The sequence below is a fragment of the Dendrobium catenatum genome, unplaced genomic scaffold, assembly GCF_001605985.2.
Source record: "Dendrobium catenatum unplaced genomic scaffold, ASM160598v2 fragScaff_scaffold_703, whole genome shotgun sequence".
Lineage (NCBI taxonomy): Eukaryota > Viridiplantae > Streptophyta > Magnoliopsida > Asparagales > Orchidaceae > Dendrobium > Dendrobium catenatum.
The window spans coordinates 248105-272434 of record NW_021319165.1 but is presented as its reverse complement, the minus strand read 5'-3'; the positions used below and the strand labels follow the sequence as shown (position 1 = coordinate 272434).

Below are 24330 nucleotides of genomic sequence, written 5' to 3'. Positions count from 1 at the left end.
AGGCAACCCGATGTACGGAAAAGGACACCCGCCCTGGAAAGGGAGAAAATGTTTGAAACAAATTAGAACCAAACTTCCTTGGTATTTCAAAGTTTCTTCTTAATCTCTATACTTTAGAAGAAAAGCAGTCTGGATGCCACAAACATCGAAAATAAAAGTCTGCTAAACTGAAGAGCTTAAAGGAGTTCTTCTTCCAAATCAGCAGTATTTGACTCCAAAATCCAAAAAATCTCCCCTGGTGATTGAGAAAGGGGAGTCAACATCAAAATCCAACGCCACCGATCTGCAACATTCATACAAGCAGACAGAAGGCGTCTACAATCTACAACGCACCGCCACCGGATCTGCAACACTCATACAAGCAGACAGAAGGCGTCTACAATCTACAAAACCACGCCACCGATCTGCAACACTTATGAAAGCAGACCAGAAGGCGTGTAATAGACTTTTCAAGGAATGCTGTGCATTCAAATGAGAAATACATTGCACAACTACAAAATATTTCAAATACCCCTTACACGCGCACCTTAGTTTGTATACACATAGGTACAACAAGGGTAATACAATCTCAACCCGCATGGACCCTGCGAGCGTGTTATTGGTACACACGTTTGACGCTATGGATGCTACACTAGTGACAAGTGAATTCAAGTTCGAATCCGATCATTCTATACGGATCAATAGAAGTCGACAAGATTCGAACTCTACCTAACAAAATACACGGTGTAGCAACGGTGTATTTATTTAAATACATTCTTTTTAGCCTTCAAGCCTAAAATTGAGAAAATCATCAAACAAGGCACAAAGCTATGAGAAACCCGATCCCCTATCGATAAGTTGATAGGGTCGACAAGGTTCAATCAAATGGAAATGACCCCAAACACCCGATGATGGCGTGTTGAATGCAGATCTCAACCGGAGGGGTTCCACAAATATCTCAAATTCCATTCAAATGTCTACCAGAATCCAAACTCTACAAGCCCCAAATCCAAAAAATATTTAAAAATGAAATATATCCATCAATGCTTAAAGCAAAATCCATCCACCCCCGCACACAATCTGCCCAGGGTGGACAATTCAAATATACTCTGCTCACAAAGAGCCAAATGCCTAGTCAAAAATATCACTAGGATCCATTCTCAACAATTTCCTACCAATAAGGACGTGGTACGTGTCCTCTAACCGGCGTTGACCGCCAAATAGCACCGCAGGATAAACGTTATGGCCCGGGGCCCTCTGAACCGAGTGGTTTTGCCGCCAAATGGCACCACGAAATATCGGTTATGGCCAGAGCCAATACGCTCCTTAATGGCGTTAAATCCTTGAGATATGAATCAATAGGATATGATTGATAGGGCACAAAGCCCTCTGTTAGCTAAGGTGGATTTAAATTTGTCCCCTTAGACAGACATTCAACCCCGGTCTATAAGGTCTCCTTGGACGAAGCAACCCATGGCTGCCGACAAGGATTTTTCTGTCAGGTTGGGTCGACTACCTCCTCTGACTAAGTAGACCAGGGACCACGATGGCCCGGGACGACGGAACCATGGGATCTTGATCGGGCCCATCATCCATTCTCCCACCATCCGCTTTAAGTGAAAGATGGTGAAATCTCATTTTAAATATCAAACGCTTCCCAAATTCCCAAATTCTCCAAATTCTCAAACTTACAAACATTTCCAAAAATCAAAATCCATTGCTGCTACTATATGCCAGATAACACGTATTCTATACGTATCTGATTGACGACTAGCCTTAATCGAAAGTTCTCTCTCGTAATCAGGAGGGGTAATTAACTATAGGGGCTTGCGCCTATAGGAAACCAGAACTCAGATCATAAAGTCCTCACAAAATGAGGGCGAAATCTCTGGGTAGTGTCTTATCTACAAACCCATCTGCCTTCCAAAATTTACCCCGGAACTTAGTTCGTTAAAACTCCCTCGCCGAATAAGAAAAGCGAGTGGAGGCCGAGGCCGAATTTTCGGAGCCCACAATTCTCTTCTGTGAATAAGCAACACTTAACTAATGATGCACACCTACAACACGCGCAAGGTGCTAGCACCACACCTTGACTCACATAGGATGCCTATAGAATGCTTGGCATAGTGAAAACAATTGAATTATGAGGATGACATGGGAGCGGTGGGCTATTTAAGGAGGCGAAAGTAATGCTCAGATTTCTACTTGATTCAATCTAATACTTCAAGCTCAATGGGATAGATAAAAATTTTAACTGCTTGCACAACTTTTCCAATAAATAAATCATTAAAAAAAAAAATTTACTTTGACTTTATTGAATGATTTCAAGAATTTTTTTGACTATTTTGAGCATCCCTCTTGAAATTTGAAACAACGAACTTCTCCTTCTCTCCTTTTTTTCATTCAATATAGATATTGAAGATTTATTCTGTCTAGATTGATCATTTTCACCACAACTTGCTCCAGTCTGGGACGAAGTAATTGTCTCAGATGTTAATAGAAAGGAAAAAAAAAATCATTCAAAAATCACTACTTATTCTTTTAATATGTTGCAATCATATCTCGTATGTAGGATGCACCCTGACAGAATGTCACTAGGTTATGGGTTTCGTACCAATGGAGGTTTAAAAAACAAGCACAACAATTTGGAATGAGTATGGAAGCTCTAAGCACCATTCAATATAATGCTTACATATATATACTATTGACTATATATAAATTCTAAAGCCAAGAATATTATCATACTGAACATACTTGATTTTCATTTTAACATGTCTATGATCACAATCAAAGGTATAAAAACATTGTTCTACATTCAGAGGCGTAGCAGGAAAAATTTCAGTCAGCATGTGTCGAATGACTCACGATCCAACATTGTCAAATACGTTTGTTGATTAATGTCTTAACTGAATAACATTTCATATTAATCAAGTTAAAACTTGGCATTTCACAAGCCTGGTCCCAGCATGACTATTAATATTTGAATCTCAACTAAGAGAATAAGAGCTTCGTGATAGGGATACCTTATGGGGTTGTACTAAGAAAGGGAAGAAATACAAGGCAATTAGATAATACTACAACAACAACATCAAGTCTTTATCCCATTATGTGTGGTCGGCTACATAATTTTTTTTCTCCATTGTGTCTGATTAAGAGTCAAATTCTCATTTAAATCTAATAAAGAAATGTCATTTCTAATATTTTCTAACCAAGTATTTTTAGGTTCCTCTACATTTCTTAACATAAGCTAAATCTAATACATCTACTCTCCTAACCGGGTCATCAAAAGGCCGCCGTTTTATGTGACCAAACCATCTAAGGCGACTCACTCTAATCTTAACTCCCACTAGAGCTACTCCAACTTTTTCACGTATATGCTCATTTTGTATCCTATTCTAAGAGTAAAACCACTTATCCACTTGAGCATCCTCATTTCTGCAACGCTGAACTTAATATCATGCTTCACTTTTAATGGCCAACATTCTGCACCATAAAGCATTGCATGTCTCACCACTATCATATAGAATTTTCCCTTAAATTTGAGTGGGACTTGTCTATCACACAATAAGCCCGATGCATTCCTCCACTTCAACCGCCCAACTTGAATTCTAATAATAAACTTATCTATTTTACCATTGCTCTAAACAATAGACCTAATATATCTAAAATGTGTATCTTATTGATGACATGATCGCCCAAAGTCACAATCCCCCCACACTAGATCTATTACTACTAAAATTACACTCCATATATTTGGTTTAAAATCTACTCAAATGAAACCTTTAGACTCTAGGGTTGACCTCCATAATTAAAATTTACCTTCAACTCCCTCTCTAGTCTTATCAACAAGAAGAATATCATTAGCAAAAAGCATACACCAGGGTACAACTCTTGCAAATGTCTCGTGAGAACATCCACGACTAAAGCAAAAAAGATATGGACTTAAGGTTGATCCTTGATGTAATCCAACTGAAATAGGAAAATACTTGGTCAAACCACCTTGGGTTTGAACACAAGTAACAGCTCCCGCATACATATCCTTAATGACTTGAATAAAAACATTATTAAACCCTAAACTATAATTATAATAATGTCACTCTCTCATAGGGGTGTGAGTCAAGCTGACTAATGAGACTGGTTAAGCTCGACTTGATAAAAAGCTTGTGAGACAAGCTCAATGAGTTAGCAAGCTAAGTTTGAGTCATCCCTAATTCAACTCTTTAGCTTGCGAGCTGACTCATTTAAAAAATATTAATATAAAATGTACTTAAAATATATTAGCATTCAAAACTTTAAGTACAAAATTATTAAAAATATTTAAAATTATATCTCACTTTCTTATATTAAGTGATTAGATCTAAAACTGAACTATAGAGTGTAATTTTAGTAATAATAGATCTAGTGGGGGGATTGTGATTTTAGGCGATCAAGTCATTAATAAGAGCAATCATTTTAGATATCTTGGGTCTATTGTTCCGAGTGATGGTGAAATAGATGGGAATATTATTAGTAGAATTCAAGTTGGATAGTTGAAGTGGAGGAATGCAACTGGCTTGTTGGTAGAAAAGTCGCTCTCAACCTAAGGGAAAATTCTATAAGATGGTAGTGAGACTTGTAATGCTTTATGGTGCAGAATATTGGTAAAGAAAAGAAAAGCATAATATTAAGTTAAGTGTTGTAGAGATGAGGATGCTCAAGAGGATGAGTAGCTTTACTCTTAAAGACATGATACGAAATGAGCATATACATGAAAAGGTTGAAGTAGCTCCAGTGGAAGATAAGATTAGGAGAGTCTCCTTAGATGATTTGGTCACATAAAACGGTTGCCTTCTGATGACCCGATTAGGAGAGTAGATGTATTAGATTTGATTTGTGTTAAGAAATGTAGAGGTAGAACTAAAAAGACTTGGATAGAAAATATTAGAAATGACCTTTCTTTTTTAGATTTAGATGAGAACTTGACTCTTGACAAAACACAATGGAGAAAAAAGATTCATGTAGCCGAACCCACATAGTGGGATAAAGGCTTGTTATTGTTGTTGATGTTGTTTCTTATATTAAATGATTCTTTATATTTTTCATTGACTATCTCATTTTCTTACCATTTTATTACGATAATTACTTGAATCATAAGACTTTTTCTATTTTTCATAATAAATGAGCCGGATCATGAGCTAGCTCAAGCTCAACAACAACAACAAGCCTTTATCCCACTTAAAAAAAAAGCCTTTATCCCACTTTGTGCAGTGAGCTACATGAATCCTTTTTCTACATTGTGTCCTGTTAAAGGTCAAATTCTCATCTAAATATAATAAAAAAGATCATTTCAAATATTTTCTAACCAAGTCATTTTAGGCCTACCTCTACCTTTCTTAACATAAATCAAATCTAATACATCTACTTTTCTTCAAATCTAATACATCTACTTTTCTAACCGGGTCATTGGAAGGCCGCTAGTTTTATGTGACCAAATCATCTAAGGTGACTCTCTCTAATCTTATCTTCCATGGGAGCTACTCCAATCTTTTCACATATATGCTCATTTCGTATCTTGTCTTCAAGAGTAAAGCCACACATCCTCCTGAGCATCCTCATCTCTGCAACACTTAACTTAATATTATTCTTCTCTTTTATTGGCCAACATTCTGCACCATAAAGCATTGCAAATCTCACTAACATCTTATAGAATTTTCCATTAAGTTTGAGAGAGACTTTTCTATCACATAACATGCCTGATGCATTCCTCCACTTCAACCATCCAACTTGAATTCTACTAATAATATCCCCATCTATTTCACCATCACTACGAACAATAGACCCAAGAAATCTAAAATGAGTGCTCTTATTAATGACTTGATCGCCCAAAGTTACAAACCCCCCACAAGATATATCATTACTAAAATTACACACCATATATTTAGTTTTAGATCTACTCAAACGAAAATCTTTAGACTCAAAGGTTGACCTCCATAATTGAAGTTTACCTTCAACTCCCTCTCTAAGTCTCATCAACAAGAAGAATATCATCAACAAAAAAGCATACACCAGGGTACAACCTCTTGAAAATGTCTAGTGAGAACATCCATGACTAAAGTAAAAACATATAGGCTTAAGGCTGATCCTTGATGTAATCAAACTAAAATAGGAAAATAGTTGGTCAAACCACCTTGTGTTTGAAAACAAGTAACAATTCATGCATACATATCCTTAATGAATTGAATATAAGCATTAATAACCTCTTTCTTACGTAGAACTATCCATAGCATTTCTCTTGGAACTTTATCATATGCTTTCTCTAAATCAATAAAAATCATATATAGATCCTCCTTATTCTCTCTATACTTCTCCATCAAACCTCTCAATAAATATATATAGCTTCCATAATAGACCTACTTGACCTGAATCTAAATTGATTTTAAGAAACATTATTGTCACGCCGCAACCTATGCTCCATAACTCTCTCCCATATTTTTAAAGTAAAACACATTAACTTAATTCCTCTATAAAATTCATATGTAGCTCGAGTTCGAACTCGATTAATTAATTAAGTTCAAGCTCAAGCCAGGGGTAACTAAAGCTTAGCTCGACTTGTTTACACCCATGCTCTTCTCAACTCACTCACTTTATTATATCTTAGTCATTGACTCACGTGCTCTTTCTTTCTCCCCGAACACTATTCATCTCTCTCTCTTTATATATATATATATATATATATAGTGATATTTTTCTTTTTCTTTTTTCCGTTCTTGTATTCAAAGAGGTAAAAAAAGTGTAGACTTGTTCTTTTCCTCGCAACAAATTTTGTTGCCAACGCCTCCACTAACAAATGTATAAAAAGCAACTTCTCAATGTCACATAAATATTGTCTGCAACGCATTTGACACGAGTGAAACCAGTACATGCTTTTTCTAATACAATAGGTGAACTTGTAGGAAACATATGTGATGTAACGGTTAAGCCCTATATATACTTTTCTTAGCATAACAAAGAAAACTATATGCATTGCAAAAGTTACTCATGCATGTCATTCCTTGAATGGTGAGTTTCGAAGACCTTGGTCATGATTTATACCATTCATTGATGTCTTTTTTAACATAGTAGGCGGGTCTAACATTCCCCTAATACTCCTTACATGAAAGTGATGTTAGGATGTTGTTGAAATTCTCTTAATAGGCTAAAAAAATAAAATTACAATGCTTTGTTTGGGCATTATGTGACCAAAAACAATGAAAGATTGCAAAATTCTAATATAAGAATAAAATGAATGTTCAAAACAAATTTTTTTTCATAGAACTAACTTAAAATTGGACTTACATAAGACATGACAGTTCGAATATGAGCATGAACAAAATCTTTGCATTTGCTTCTAGAACTATCAGAACACACTTAGAAATTGAACTAGCTGTAAAAATAACCACTTTCTAGCTCCTCAATTTATATGTAAAAAAATAAACTGTGGGGTCTACGGGAACAAAATGCAGACCAAATACAAGAAAATTTCACAGCCTTAAGTATGCAATAAAAATTTAAATTATAAATACTGGCAACTAGATCCAGAAAAAACATATAATTTAACTAACTAGTCTACTATTTGAAGATCTGCAATCAGATAGAATGTGAGCAATAATTTCAAACAAAAATAATGCATTTTAATAGAAATACATTTACATAAATAATTAAATTTGAATAATTTAAAATATTGTACATATATCATGATGCAGATTTCAACTTAAATATAGTGCCTAGCAAGTCATGCAAGAAAATGAAATGCAATACAATAAACTCAAAAGAATAATTATGCTTGCATTCCATGATGTTGCATCTAACAACAACGACACAAACAACTTAGCTTGCATAAAAAGTGTAATAGCTCTAACAAATGTGTCAATCCCCTAACAACATACCAATTGTTATAAGTAAACTATCATATGCACTTTTAAAAGAATGCACGTCCCTTAAACTATGCTGATTCACCAAACTAAAACTTGTGCATGCATTCTAACATATAAGTGCCAGTGTCAAAGATTGAATTAAGACGAGGACAACAACAACATCAAGCCTTTATCTGACTACATGGGATCAACTATATGAATACTTTTGCTCCACTGTCTTGTTAAGGGCCCTCCCATAGTTGGATAAATGCTAGTTGTTGTCGTCGTCATTGTCTTGTTAAGAGTCCAATTCTCATTTAAATTTAATAAAAAATATAATTTCTAATATTTTTAAGCCAAATCTTTTTTGATCTACCTCTATCTTTCTTAACATAGACCAAATACAATACATCTACTCTCCTCACCGAGTCATCGGAAGATAAAATTTTATGTGTTCAAATCATCTAAGGCAACTCTCTCTAGTCATATCTACAAAGATTGAATTAAAACGACTTTGAGAAAATCTAATAGGACACAATAGGACACAATGGAGAAAATGGATTCATGTAGCCGACCCCACGTAGTGGGATAAAGGCTTGACGTTGTTGTTGTTGTTGTTGTTGTTGAGAAAATCTAAACTTCTATCGCTCCAAAGATCATAAAATTGCTTCAATAGATGTACAAAAGTCTTTAAAAATATGCAAACTCTCTTTTAAAATCAAAACTCATCATGCAACATGCATGGGCTCAAGTGGGCCACCCTACCTACAAAGGTAGGACCATAAATCCCACTTTTCAAGCCTAATTTTCTATGACAAGACCGGAGTTAACAAGGCTTATATCCTAAAACTCTCAAACTTTTAGAAGTTCTAAGCAAAAGAAAATTCTCACTCGTGATTTTGAAATGATGCTTATTCATAAAAGCTTGAACCTTTGAGAAACCTGAAACAATTTCATAAATTCCTTGCAAAATGATAGTGAATTAGCTAAGTAGTGTCTTATTTAATATGTAATATACGCTATGAAAAGTTAACAAAGACCAGCTCATATAAAAGAGTAGGGTGGGAATTTTTTTAAGTCTCCAGATCATAGTAGCTAGACATGTTGGTATGCAAACCAAGATAATGAATGCTCACACCGATTGGCATGAGTCTTCTTTGCATTTATATTTCACTTATAAGTTTTCATTATCAGAGTTGGCAACCTTTAATATTTTCCCCATCACTCGATGTCAATCTGTCAATTCTTTTTATTTGACCACATCAACTCCCTCAGTCGTGTATAGAGAATAAAGTCTTGAAAGTTGTTGATTTATAGGCCTGGTCGACTAAACCCTTTTCATGTAGAAGATTGGGCTTTATGCTATTGATGGGCAATAAACCTTATCGACTCTACTCTTAACATGTAGGGGATGGGATCTAGAGAAGTCATCAAGATAATGACTATATGCGCCAATTGGCACGAGTCTTCTTCGCATTTATCTTTTACTTGTAAGTTTTTCTTTCATGTAGTTAGCAATCTTTAATATTTGTCCCAACACTTAAAGTCATTCTTGGGATTCTTTTTATTTGACCACACCAACTCCCTCATTCATGTACATAGAATTAAGTCTTGAGAGTTGTTAATTTATGGGCCTAGTCAACTCTACCCTTTTCATGCAGAAGATTGGGCTTAGTGCTATTGTTAGGCAATAGATCTTATCCACTCTACCCTTTACATGTAGAGGATAGGATCTAGAGAAGCCATTAGGTTAACACTGCCAACTCTTCCTTTTTCATGTAGAGGATTGGGCTGTAGGAAGCTATCAAGCTATGGGCCAAGTTAACTCTTTCGTAAGTAGTAATCATGCCTTACTGTGAGACTAACAGAACTAATAATGGAGAGACCAAAAGTTGGGACTTAAAATTGTGTTTTATAGGCAAGGTGACCTAACCCGCTAGCATGTTGCTTATCTTTTTGTAGGATGGTGAACATGTTGGATCTATTGTTCAGTGTGATGGTAAAATAGATGGGGATATTATCAGTAGAGTTCGAGTTGGATGGTTGAAGTGGAGGAATGCATCGGGCTTGTTGTGTGATAGAAAAGTCCCCCTAAAACTTAAGGGAAAATTCTATATGATGGAGGTGAGACCTACAATGCTTTATGGTGACAAATGTTGGCCATTAAAGGAGAAGCATAATACTAAGTTAAGAGTTGCAGAGATGAGGATGCTCAGGTGGATGAGTGGCTTCACCCTTAGAGATAGGATATGAAATGAGCATATACATGAAAAGGTTGGAGTAGCTCCAGTGGAAGATATGATTAGAGCGAGTCGCCTTAGATGGTTTGGCACATAAAACGATGGTCTCCCAATGACCCAATTAGGAAAGTAGAGGTATTAGATTTGACTTATGTTAAGAAAGGTAGAGATAGACCTAATAAGACTTAGTTAGAAAATATTAGAAAGGATTCTCTTTATTAGATTTAAACAAGAATTTGACTTTTAACATGACACAATGGAGAAAAAGGATTCATGTAGCCGACCCCACGTAGCGGGACAAAGGCTTGATGTTGTTGTTGTTGGTGGTGGTGAACATGTTGGAGGCCTTGTCAATTCTACTAACACAGTTTTCCTCACAAAAATTATCACCATTGAAATTCCACAAATCTTATTTAAAGCATGGGAAACAAGAATTAGAAAGAACCATGAAGCCCTAAAAAAATAATCATTGATTATTTACCAAAAGGCCCGGCCCACACTCCTTTTTGTCTAACTAAACGGTTTCAGGCAACAATCTCAATAAACACAACTATGATAATTTTCTCTAGATTTATGTAGATTTAATTTCTAGAATTGCTCTTCCACCAGATATATATCTTATCTTGTGTTCACTTTATATATGTATTGGCATTGGGTTAACATAATACAAATTTAGGGTAGATTTCTATCCATATAAAAAAAATAGAAAGAAGTATGAGAAAAGCTATGATGCACCGACACTTCTCCTCAAAGAGGCATGCAGTGTCCGACACCGTGTCCGACACTACACTCGTCCGACACTCCTCCGACACATGTCGGACACGCCGAAAACGTGTTCGATTAAAAAATATTAAATGCAAATTGGATACGCGTGTCCGACACGGACGCGTATCTTAAATAATTTATGAATTTTTTTAAATATAATTTATTGTATTTTGCGAGATTTAAAGTAAATTTCTTATTTTCTATCCACAACACAAAATCAACGTCCGCGCTTAATTCCTAATCATCGAATATTCTCATTTTCATTTCTTTTTGGCAATGAAGATATTTTCATCTCCTCTCTCGGTGGCTGATAAATGGCATTGACACCTGACTCTCGACGCCTGAAATATTAATTGTTGTTTTTTGAAACTTACCAAAAAAAAGTTAATGTACATGCTCGGTACTGCTAGGTATCGCTAGGTACATGCTCGATATCGCTAGGTACATGCTTAGTACTACTAGGTATCGCTAGGTACCGCTTAGTACATGCTCGGTACCGCTAGGTACAAGCTCGGTACCTAGTTATCATGAAATTGATTTATTATTGCTTGTCATTTTTAATATAATGTCACTTTAATTTATATATATTATATTAAAAAATTATTATGCCGTGTCCACGCCGCACCGGTGTCCTATATTTTAAAAAAATGCTGTGTCCCGTGTCCGTGTCGTGTCGTGTCCGTGTCGACGTGTCCGTGTCGGTGCATCATAGGAGAAAAGAGATGAATACTCTAGAAAGGAATCACACAACAAAGATACTTGACTTGCCTAAAGAATAAAGTATTGTGAGATGTATATAAAAGCTTACATTAAAATATAAATATATTGAAAGTTTAGTAAGATATAAACTAAGGTAGAAAGAAATCTTGTAACATGGATGAATATGAATATAATTGGAAGGATATACAAATGTTGATTATGCTGGCTGATAAAATATCAACTTCAGGATATTACTAGGAAGAAATCTTGTAACATGGATGAATATTTAACAATCAAGATCAAGTGTAGAGTATTTTCTCAGAGCAATTGAATAAGAAATTTGTGAACTCATATAGCTAAAAACTATTCTAAAAGACTTGAAGATTAAATGAGAAAGACATATAAGAATAAACTATGATAACAATTGCGCCATTAACACTGCCCACAAACTAGTTCACATGATCGGATAAAATATGTGCAGGTGGACATGCATTTTGTAAAAGAAAAGCTTGCGAATGCAGTGATATACACTCCTTACGTCCAGACGGGTAGTCAACTCGCCAAGGGACTTTACAATTCTGCATTTGGAAATATTTTAGATAAGTTGGGAATGTTAAACCACAACCACCCATGTGTTAGCTGACGGCCGTAAATAGCAAGATTATTAACATTAAGATCAACAATGATAATTTGAAAATATTATCATGTAAAGTATTAACAAAAAAAAAATCTTATTTTTAAATTACTTTGAAAATATTATATTTTTTATTATTATCATCATTTTTAACGAGATTAAAATTTGCTCAAAGGGGCTGTTTGGTTGGAAAAAAAGCGTTGCATTCCAAATGCATTACTTTTTCAGTTTTTGGTTGGATGAAAAGTAAATCCAACATAAAGTAAATACAGTGCATTCCATTTTAGTTCATTTTTTAAGGTAAAGCATTATTGTCCATTTTGATCGAGAACAATTTACAACGCTTGTTCGCTTACTTGACCACTGCCGATGGCTATTACTGTGGCCCTCCGGTCGGCCGCCACCGTCGCCACCACCATTTACGACCATTACTGCTGGCCGCTGCAACTTCCACGAGTAGCCGCCACCATCGTCGCCCACCACCGCCGCAGCCAACCGCTGTCATCGCAGCTACAACCATCACCACCCGCTATCATCGCCACAACCCCCAACATCTACTACCACCACTGTTGCTATTGCCACCCGCAACCACCACCCTCCAACTTTACAATGCATTCACTTTACTTCAAATCAAACTAAAATCATGCATTCATTTTACAATTATCCAAATAACTCCAAAGTATTCTTTTACACCGCATTCCTTTTCTACTACGTTCTTTTTTCAAGCAACCAAATAGCCCCAAAGTCTCTAAAGCACAATCATTTTTTATAAAAATATGGATCATATTTTTAACAACTAAAAAGAATTTTCTAGCTCTGCCCCTAGCAGCATCAAGCATATTTATCTTCCCTTTATACGAGAAAAAAAAATAAATAAACTTTTCTCTATTTATAAACTGAATGAATAAAGGGTAGAGATTAAACGATTGGAACATTATCCATTAAAACTTAATTTGGCTATAGGAGTTTCGGGAGAAAGAGAGTTGTTTAAGAGAATGAAGGGTCCAAGGACTAAGCATGAAAGCTAATGATTTTGGATCAACCCTATTGACTTCAATAATGCCCATTTTAGAATTTAGCAATGGTTCACTGTAGTCACAATGCAGGAGTGGAGTTTTCTCAGAGTCGATGAATGTGAGGGGTATGTCACATTTAGATCATTTTGGCTCAGGCTGGAACTGGGATTGATCACTGCATAGAGAATGTAACACACTGTCTATTATGAACTTTCTTGGGTTGGAAATGAGCAGTGTAAGCAGCAGCATAGAATCTAACATGAAAATTCATGATCATGGTACACTCAAACCAGCTCTATCTTGTTGAACAAATAACTTTGAAGTTGGGCCATCTCCTGACAAACTGTCTCAGGGACACAAGTTCTACGAGAAGAAATATTATGTTCTGCTAGACTGAAGTAGGAAATAAACTCAAAAATGCAATCAAACCACAGTAAAAAACTATGGCATCGATGTCCTGTTAATATTAAACCATAGAAGCTGCATGAACAAAAAAACTCCTTCAACACCAATCCAAAAATATTTATTTGAATGACTGCCACTGTTCCTATAAGATGTAAAAGGCTAAAAAATTGTCAAATTATCAGGTGCACATATAACAAACATTTTTCTTAGTTGTAGTTACGAATCCACTAAGCAGTATTAACCAATAAACTACAAAATTAGTTAAATAAAACAGAGTGGCTTTGAACCAAAACCTTACTTGTGCAGTGAGCGACTTGATGACTTCTTTGGCTGCTTTACATTTTGCAGTTTCTTCTCCGGCAATCGAAATAGCCTCCTTAAGCTGTTTTGACGTTCTTTCCAGTTCAACTTCTTGTAGCTGAGCCTTCCGAGTGAGATTCTCCACCTACAAACAAGCATCATCAAACTCTCGCAACAACTTCAGTATTTTTCTAGTTTTCCATAAAATGCAAGATTATATAGCATTCCATTTCTACTGTCAAAAGAGAAGCACATTCCAAACTAAAATTGAAGTCCAAATTTAAGAGTTGCAGCTATGGTATTCACGATCATGGAGTATCTCAACCATGCCGCATGGAACAGAGCACATTTTTTCCACTTAGGGCCTTTTGGTTTGATATTCTTAAATACACGCATTCTAGAATTCAAAGTAATTGAGATGTATGCATTTTAGAAATAAAGCACTTGGTCACTTAGATGTAAATTAAATATGATACATGTTAAAGGCATTGAAATGAGCATAACGGCAATGGCAATGGGCAGGGAACGATGGCAGAGTGTGTTGGCAATGATTGGCGGGCAAGGCTACTGGCGAACGAAGGAGGTGAGCGGTTAGCAACTGGGAATCACGAGCATGGAATTTAAAAATTGCCAAATTTGGGTTATTTTCAAATGTAGGAAAAACTGTGATTTAATGATATTTCAAATCCCTCAAAACATTTTGTTCGTATTTCTTTTGTTTAAAAACAAGCATAAAAAATTTAAATACAGAAAAATAAAATGCAAATCCCTATTAATATTGCCGATCAAACAGCCCATCGACAAGTTTGCAATGCATTGACAAATAAATTAATGACCATTGGCTAAGTAAAATTATTGAAACTTTATAAGTAGACCTATGCAAACGATCTTGTTGATCATAGTCAGTTCAGTATATTATAAAAAGCTGGTAGAAAGTATATGAAGAGAACTAACTACAGAAATTTTGAAGAAATAAATAATTTGGCCGCCTTTGAGATACTTTATTTGGTTTGCCCAGGAAAGTCGAACCCAAAAAATGCCCCAAAGATGATGGACAAATGAACTTTTTGTTTCTTCGCTCCAAAATATATGGGTGTAGAATATTCAGGTTCTTGAGCATTAGTAACTAACGTGGTATGTTAAGTTTGATGGAACAGAGGTACACGCTAGATCAATTGTAGTTGAGAAGAACGATGATGTCAAACATTATAAGCTAAAATGTCTACCTGAGCCTTCAGTCGAAGCACCTCTTGGCTTAAGCTGTCATTTGTCCTTTTTCCATCATCAACTGCAAATTTTGGAGAAGTTAATCCACCAATGGTTGGTGTTGGTGTGGTAGAACGAGGAGGGCTAGGCCTTCTAGATATAGGTGAAGTTGCACGAGAAACAATTCTTGAACCAGGAACAGAGACTGAGAAGAATTTCTTTGATGTTCCAAATACTGGATTGAAAGATTTAGATAAGTTAAGAGAGCCCCAATTTGAGCCTGCATTTGGTATTGGAGAAACACGACTGCTGCTAAATTCTAGCTTCTTGTTTCTCTTAGATCTACCATCCATACTCCTTAAAGATTCTAATGATGAATATTTGGAGGTTTGTACTTGAGATTTTGAATCAATCTTCTCCTCCTTATCAACCACGTCATTGAGGCCCTGAATGGTACCTCCTTTTCTGTTAGCTGCAGAATGAGATGATGAATCATTCTCAAATGCCTTCATTAGCTTGTTGAAGCAGCTATCACAAACACGATAAGGTTTGTTAGGATTGGGAGCCATTGAAGCTTTAAGAGATTTTTTACTACTGCAAGAATGACAGAATACAAGGGCACAGTTGTAACAATTGTGACGTTTTCTTTTAAAATTAAATGGAAGCCGACAGCCTGAGCACATGGACTGATCCACGCCAGAAATCCACTTGTGAATACAAACAGCTGCAGTAAAATTAGTTCCGCATACAACACTTCTAACTTGTTTGTCTTTCAATGCTTCAACCAATGTTGGGGTGCTTCTATCATCAGTATCCCCATGGCCTAAACGGCCACTTGCGCCTTTACCCCAAGTATAAACTTCAGTTCTTGAAGTCAAAACCGCAACATGATAAGCACCGCAAGATATTTCCTCCACAAAGTTTTTCAAGAGCTTTCCTTCAACACGTACAGGGACCTTTCCATCTGCTTGGGGGCTTCCAAGTTGACCATAGACAGTACTTCCCATGGTGTAAACCTGGCCTGAAGTTGTAAGGGCAACAGTCAGGCTGTGGCCACAAGCAACTTGGCAAAAGTTTGGATCAACCACAGCAGCAACACAAGTAGGCACGAGTTTGGGTTCCTTGTCACCATGCCCAAGACGACTTTTATCTCCATCTCCCCATGTAAATAGTTTGCCAGAAGAACAATTGCTAGAACTTGAATTTCCCACCATAACTTCAACAACTGCAGCAGTGTGCCAAACACCACAAGCTGCTCTTACCGTGCGTAAACCCTTCAGAGATTCTACTTCCCTCGGTATCAAAACACTCTTTCGGTCTCCATGACCAAGAACACCAAAAGTTCCATCTCCAAAAGTAAATAACTGTCCAGCCGATGTGACAACGGCAGTATGCCAAGGTCCACATGAAATATATGAGACATGAATACCTTCAAGAGGACCGTTAACCCTTTTTGGCACCCAGTGGCTCACTTCATTTCCGTGACCAAGAAGCCCATAATTGAAAGTACCATCACCCCAAGTGTACAAGTCGCCAGACAGAGTAACAGCACAAGTATGATACTCACCGCATGCAACAAGTTCAATGTTCATATTGACTAGAGCATCAATGAGCTTAGGCTGTGATACATCAGAGTCCACTCCATGTCCGAGCCTTCCTCCAGATTCTTCGCCCCAAGAGTAGATCTCTCCTTGTTTAGTAACAAGCGCAGCATGTTGTCCACCACAAGAAATATTCTGAACATCAAGAATCACAGCAGATTCCAAGGCTTTTGGAATCAGAGAGTCCATTTTACTGCTAGAACAGCTTCCAACTCTATTGTTTCCTCCACCTAAAATTCCATCCCCAATTCCTTCCCCCCATAAGAAAACATCGCCTAAAGCATCTCCATCATCATGGCCAGATCCTTGACTTGATGAACTCACAGCACTTGATAGGCTAACTCTAAATGCATCCATATTCATACCCCTCATGTTCCCATTTAAACTATCTGAGCATCCAGATGACAAAGAATGAACTGAAGCAGAAGCAGAGTCCGTAGGGAAAAAACCCTTTGGAGGAACAGCATATACTGCACCAGAGAATGACTTATCCGAACCATTTTTTGGTGGACTATCATATGGGCTCCGAACTCGTAAGGGATCACTTCCATCCTGAGTTGAATTAAAGACTTAAGACGATCATTGATAATAACAAGGTACATGAAAGTAAAAGAATTATAAATAACCTACAGTACCTTTTGCATACTGTCAGTGCTACCAAAAGGAGAACTTAAAGGTGAACTTCTCCTGGTATATGTCCTTGGACTATGTGTTCCAGACGATACTCCATCACTCCTTGATTCGGTCCTCCATTTCCGCTGATGGCTGCGTGATATCAATGTTTTCAGACCAGCAAACCAAACTTCAGCTTCATCTTTATCTTTGCATATCTGGCATACAAGCAAAAAAACCACACAAGATCTAGGATTATATAATGATAGAGATCAGTAAAGTGAGCCAATTTCAACTAATAATTTCATAGGAACGTAGCAAGAAGTCCCAAAATAAGTAATGCTTACAAGATCCAGGGACCTATCACTATAGATAAGAGAAAAAGATTGGCATTCCTTCTCAGGCCGAGGGTATCTCTGAAAAATTGCCTGAAGATATCAATGTAAAAAGTGACATTCATAAATCAGTTCAGCACAACTTCAAATCAGAAGAATGCAAATTAAAAGTTATGTAGTAGGAATAGGGAGCCGCAATAGGGAAATCAAAACAATTGAACTTTCAGATTATTCTAACAAGATTAGACATTTTCAATCCTTGAAACAATATAACTAACTCTGCTTTAAACATCAACCATAGCTAATTCACATAAAATGATTTAGCAAGGATCAAAAAGGACTCCTTTGGTAATTCTATATTTTTCTATTAAGATCAAAATGGTTCTCTAACTTTTTCCGAATGACTAATATGATCCTTGATTATTTAAAAACCTCATTTTAGTCCTTTGACTTTTTAAATAGGGACTTAAATGATCCCATTTAATTTGATCCATATTTAAAGAGTCAAGATACCATATTTACTATTTTAGTCATTAAAAATAGTTAAGGTACCAATTAGATCATTTTCTATTTATGAATATCAAGCCAATGAGGAAGCACCGTACAAACTAAACGAATGATGATTTGCCACCGCCCCACTCTCTTTATTGCATCCATGCCACTGTCTAGACTTTCAAGAACCTGCATGACGTGATTAGCTAATCCTTTTCATGCCACCGTTATGAAGCAGAAACTAGAGTGCAGTCTTACCTTCATTGGTGACAAAAAAAGTGAATATATAAATATACAAACTAGCAATATTGTCTAGAGGATCCCCAAAATATTAATATACAAACTAGCCCTATGGTATACAAAATCTCTTCTTTCACTGTTTTAAATATATCATACTAATAACTAACATATACTAGTCCAGCACAAATAAAAAAAAAGCTCCATCATTCATTCTATAACTTTTATTCAGTAGAGAAGAGCCATATAAATGACTGATGGCACAAGATTGTGCTATGAGCTCATCTATGAGTATCAACTTAGTGAGGCAGCCTAACCAAAGCAAACCATGATTTGTCCCCCGCTCCTCCTCTCTAACAAAATCATGCCATCTGTCTAGACTATAAATAACTAGCATGAACGTGATAAGATGACTCTTTTCATTTCATTGATATGCTGAAACAGTAACTTGAGCTTCTCCTTGCCTGCATTGGCGGCAAGAGAATTAAATAGGAGCATGCAATTGGTGAGTCATCTTACTAGTCGGTATTATCTACACATTTCTAACTCAATGAATATGTTCTCCAAGGTATAAAACAAGCCTTAACAGTCTTAAACATTGAATTTCACATAGTATTGCTATAAATCTTGTTTTAAAATAATGACCACGCCATCTTGTGCAGCAATTAAAAGGAAGCAGTGAAATAAAAAAAGCATTGTAAGTGACAAATCTGTTCAAAAAACAATCACTTTGGACTTCATGAACATAGTAAACAACAACTTACCTTTAGATTTAAATTGGAACTTGCTTACAAAAAACGCAGATGCTTTAATTGAAGTATTTTCTTAGACCAAAAATACAAGGTATCGTCACTTATTAGACTATAATTTGACTTACAGTTCGCTGTCCTGGCATGATCCGGGATACATGATTTAGTTTTAAGTGTTTTTCATCTTTGCCTGAGAACCATATTAACATGGATTCGTCCTGAAATTAAAAAAAAAAAAAAAGTCAAATTAGATAGGCTCGGAGTTAGAAAATATGAAATAAAAACTCAGGCTGATGCCTCAAAATAAATAATGGATCGTGAGTGTTGAAATATGATAATATATGATCCACAAAAACAATTGTCAAAATCGGGGCGCATAATAAATACAGATATTGTTTTCATCTGCTTAAAGTAAGAAAGACCAAAGTAAACATGGAAGCAGTACTTAATCTCATTCACCATACATTATTAATATGTGTTGAAATAATTTTGAATAATTGTACAGCATCATTCCATCTACAATAACCCAACAATTCATTGACAACAACAATCCCTCTACAGCAATTTAGCAATTTGTGGACAACAAATTTCCACCTACAACAATCCAATGTGGACAACTTTCCATCTACAGAAATCCATGGACAGCAGCTGTAAACACCTGTTCATCCGGCCGGTTCAATTGAACCGGCTGGCTACCCTTTTTATTAACCGCGAACAGGAGCGGATGAACAGAAAGGGGCCAAAGGGCGGAACACGACAGGAATGGCCGAACTCGCTGCAGAAGTTTTTGGAGAACTTGTTTCACCATTTTCAGCATTCCATCGTGTTTGGAGATAAGAATCATCAACTCCTCTTTATTCCTATCACTAAAGAAGTGGAGATTAGGAAGAATGAGAGGAACGACCAAGGGAAAGAGGGAAGAAGATTTGTTAAATTTTTTTCTATTTTTCTTATAAATTTCGTCATTTACCTCATTTAAAATCAATGATATTTTCATAAAGAGAAAAGGAAGGGATTGAAAGCAAAGAGAAAGGATTTTGGGAGAGAAAGAAGGATTTTGGGATTTTGAGAAAATTCCATTGTAAGTGAATTCTCTATTTATAACTTTATTTAAATTTTGTTATCTAATCACATTTTCATAAAAGTTATATTGTATGGATTTAGAGATTTTAGAAAGGGAGAGATCAAGTTGTAGAAGTTGGGTTCTTCAAGGAATTCAACAAGAAAGAAAATTTTGTGAGGTAAGTTTTGAAGAAGCTATTAAATGCTTATTGATATATTTAACTCAACGTTTTAAAAGGAGAAATCGGGAATCGAGGCGTTTTGGCTAAGCGAGGCGAGGCGCAAGCCTCGAGGCGGATCGAGGCGTAAGCCTCAAAAATGATAAAAATAATGTAATTTAAAATTATGAATAATGATAAAAAATAATAAAATATTATGTCAATTGTGAATTTGATGATTTGTTCTAAGATAATATTAGTATATTACTGGAAAAGAAGATTTAAAATAAACTCACTTAAAAATAAAACATTCCTTCAGGATTAAGACCCAATGCAGGCTTATCATCACTTTGATTGTCTTTAGAAAAATCTTCATAATTAATGTCAAAATCATCCTCAAACTCTTCTTCATCTATAATATTTTTTCTTTTATCCCCTATATCAATTAATATTTTATTAGCTCTAGAATAAAATAATAATAGCATAAAAAAAAATTCATTATATTTAAGAATACCTTTGAATTTTTTTTAAGTTTCAATCTTACTTTGTTTCTTTCTTTTATATATATGAGTAGTTGCTTCATTGTCTTTATTGATAAGAGTTTTTTTTTTCTTTTGCTTCAACTTCAGAAACATCAACATTCTTAGGAGTAACTCATTCATCATCATATTGTAAAGCATCAATAAGTAAATGGTCAATTTCATTATCAATGCTTCCTTGCTTCTGTAATTTGAGATGTCTATCTTTCAGTTTTTTGTTAAAAAATAACATAAACTAGTTTGTTCATTCGATCTGTCGCCAATCGATTTCTTCTCTTAATATGAATTTGATTAAAGATGCTCCAATTACGCTCGCATGCAGAAGCCGAACATGTTAGGCTAAGAACTTTAACTGCAAAAGCTTTCAATTCAAGAACATCATCTCCAAACTGACTCCACCAACATTCTACATGAAAATGAATTGAATTTTATAAATATTGATTGAAGTATAAGACTTAAACATAAATATTAAAATCAAAATTATAAACATACCAGGAGATCGTGTTTTGTAGCATGTTTGTGCTGCTCTAAATCCAAACATTCCCTTCTTCAAATAAAATTCCTCAAGTTGATCATTCACTTTGAGGTAGTCTTCTTCATAAATGAGTCTGTCCATATATGCATACAAACCAATTTTCACCTCTTTATCAACATCAAAGTCTTTATCATAATGAAATTGAGGGTTAAAATAGTATGCAACTGCATGTAAGTGTTGGTGTAATTGACGATTCTACTTTTCATCTATAATATCCCGGTCAGGTCGCGGGGTCAAGGGGCAGCGCCCCTGCGGGGGTTTTCAGGGGCAGCGCCCCATGAACAAAATTTTATTGTAAGAGTTATTTTGAAATTCTGCTTGTTTTTAAGATCATAAGTTGTTTGTATGGAAAGATACCGAGCGGTACCGAGCATATACCGCTCGGTACCGAGCATGTATCGCTAGGTATATGCTCGGTACCGAGCATATACTGCTAGGTATCACTAGGTACTGCTAGGTATCGCTAGGTACATGCTCGGTATTGCTAGGTATCGTTAGGTATTGCTAGGTACATGCTGCTAGGTACCGCTAGATATCGCTAGGTACATGCTCGGTACCGAACATATACTGCTAGGTATCGAACATGTACCTAGCGATACCTAGCAGTACCTAGCATGTACTGAGAAGACGAATGAAAGAAAGTCGAATCAAGAGTTATTCAAGCTTTCGTTACTGCACATCAAAGTCAAGGCCCACAACACCACTCACCTCCTCTTCCGACCTAACCGAGGCCTGAACGTTTCTTGCACTCACAAATTTGGCTTCGTTATATGCTTTCGAAACCGTTATTGCTTTCGGCTTCGTTTCCTGCGTCGTCTCCTTTCGACTTCGTCTCATGCACTCACGGCCGCCTCGTACTGCCTCGAGGTGTTACACTCTGATGCGTATGCCTTGTGCGAAAAAATCGTACGCTTTGCTGAATGGTTCGAGGCGTAAGCCCCGATACGCATGACTTCCGCCTCGACTTGAGACGCGACTCAATGCGAACGCCTCGTCCGTTTTTTAATGGTTGATTTAATTGATATTTAATATTAATTAAATTATTATATTCTTGTGAACAGTTAAAGATTTTCAAAACTAGACGAATATTGGAAGAGGAAAATAAAGTGGGTAATTACAATTATTTGAATTTTCATTATTTCATTCCATTTTCATATTGAAAGAAAGATTTATATAATTGTTTTGCTTATTTTGAGGCTATTAGAAAGAAAACTTTTTATAATTGCTTTGCTTATTTTAAGGCTATTAAGAATAAAGCCATGTAAACTTCAAATGTATTAGATTATCCTTATAAAGTATGTAGAGATGACATGAATAAGCAAAAGAAGGTAAAAGAAATGGAAAGAAAAATTAGAAAGTAGTTATGCATATACATGATACTCATATGTATTTAAAAAGTATACATACGAATGAATGTTATATGAATGAAATTTAAAATAAATGAAAAAGGAAAAATGATATGCATGCAAACTTACAAAAGTTCACCCCCGCATAGTACTGGCTAGGGAAGCAATGTACTCGTGCATGTAAGAAGGAAAAGGATATGAAAAAGGAAAAGAAAAATGAAAATGGTTGTACCTTCGATATATTTAGACGGTGCTCATGTACAAATGAAATGGAAAAATGAATAAATATCAAAGCTCTATAAATGTTATAAATGAATGTGAAATGATATGCATGAATGACTGAAATGAATAAAATAAAGATAAGGAAGGGAAATGAATAGATGTATATTAAATGTTATATGTATTGTATATTTTATTTCATGTAATTATTTTTAACAGTAACCCACTGAGTTTATCTTCTAAACTCATTCCATTAAATTATGTTACAGGTAAGTCCTCAGAGATTAGAAATGGCCGGAAAGGAAGAAATTGTTTATAGAAGACGATGTAACAATGAAAACAGGTAAATTATGACAGTTGTAATTGTTAGCTTTGAAAAGTGAAATGAATAAATTTTATGGAATATCTTTGTTATAGTGGCTATTCAGTTGATTTAAGAGATTTTATGTTAATGTGATCATTTAAAAGAATGGAATGTTAATACCATCCGACTTTTAGTTCCCGCCTTTGTTGACCTATAACTACCACACAACCTCACAGACCTCTAACTGTCGACAAACCTCAACCAACGATCCCATGACCTTGAACAACTGTCGCACTCACGACACAAAAACAATGCCCTCCCTCATTCGGAGGTTTACGCACATAGAAAATCATGCACGCAAGGGAAGAAAGGCTAAAAAACCTTACCTATGCTCTTGTTCATCGCTCTGCCCTAGCCGACCGAATTAATCGGCTCGCCGTCGCTGCTTCCTTCATCCAAAGCCTACGTAAACACCAATCTTCGTTTGCTACAACTGACGCCAATGCTGACCTCCAAACTTTCTCATCCCGCTGGCAACTCAAACACCCGATGTCAAAGCCATCCTCTTCCATCTCCAGCCGCAACTCTAACCTGTTTGTTGTGCTTCCTTCTCAGAGCCCGATCCCAACTCTCGCCGTCGTGCCTGACTCTAGCCTCACCGGCCGACTTGCCGCCTCTGCCGACGACCAGGTCGACCTGACCGCTTCCGCCTCCGCCGTGTGTGACCTAGCCCAATTGAGCTTCCTCTGATTCTTCCCCTCCTCTCTTCTATAAAATATATGTAATATTATACATATTATAATATATTATAACAAATTATATTATATTATATATACATATTACATAAATGTATGCAATATATATATATATATATATATATTATCATTATTAATATAATATTATATATTTAATTTAAAAAAATCACATGTAATTTAATCTTTGAGGGACCATTTAAGATCAATCTGAATCGTTGTACTAAGGTTTTATTTGAGACGGCTTTCTTACTGCTTTTTAAAGCAGCATTTT

The 24330-nt window shown here is 35.9% G+C and overlaps 1 protein-coding gene across 1 annotated transcript in view; it reads right to left on the bottom strand.

Moving 5' to 3' along the window:
- The window catches only part of LOC110109304 (PH, RCC1 and FYVE domains-containing protein 1), a 47936-nt gene that overhangs the window by 7557 nt on the left and 16049 nt on the right, over nt 1-24330 (bottom strand). The window contains exons 3-7 of the mRNA XM_020840311.2: nt 19270-19359; nt 17676-17756; nt 17352-17546; nt 15136-17268; nt 13908-14054 (exon numbers count right to left, since the gene is read on the bottom strand). Of these exons, the coding sequence (XP_020695970.1) occupies nt 13908-14054; nt 15136-17268; nt 17352-17546; nt 17676-17756; nt 19270-19359 (2646 nt within the window). The remainder of the gene's footprint in view (nt 1-13907; nt 14055-15135; nt 17269-17351; nt 17547-17675; nt 17757-19269; nt 19360-24330) is intronic.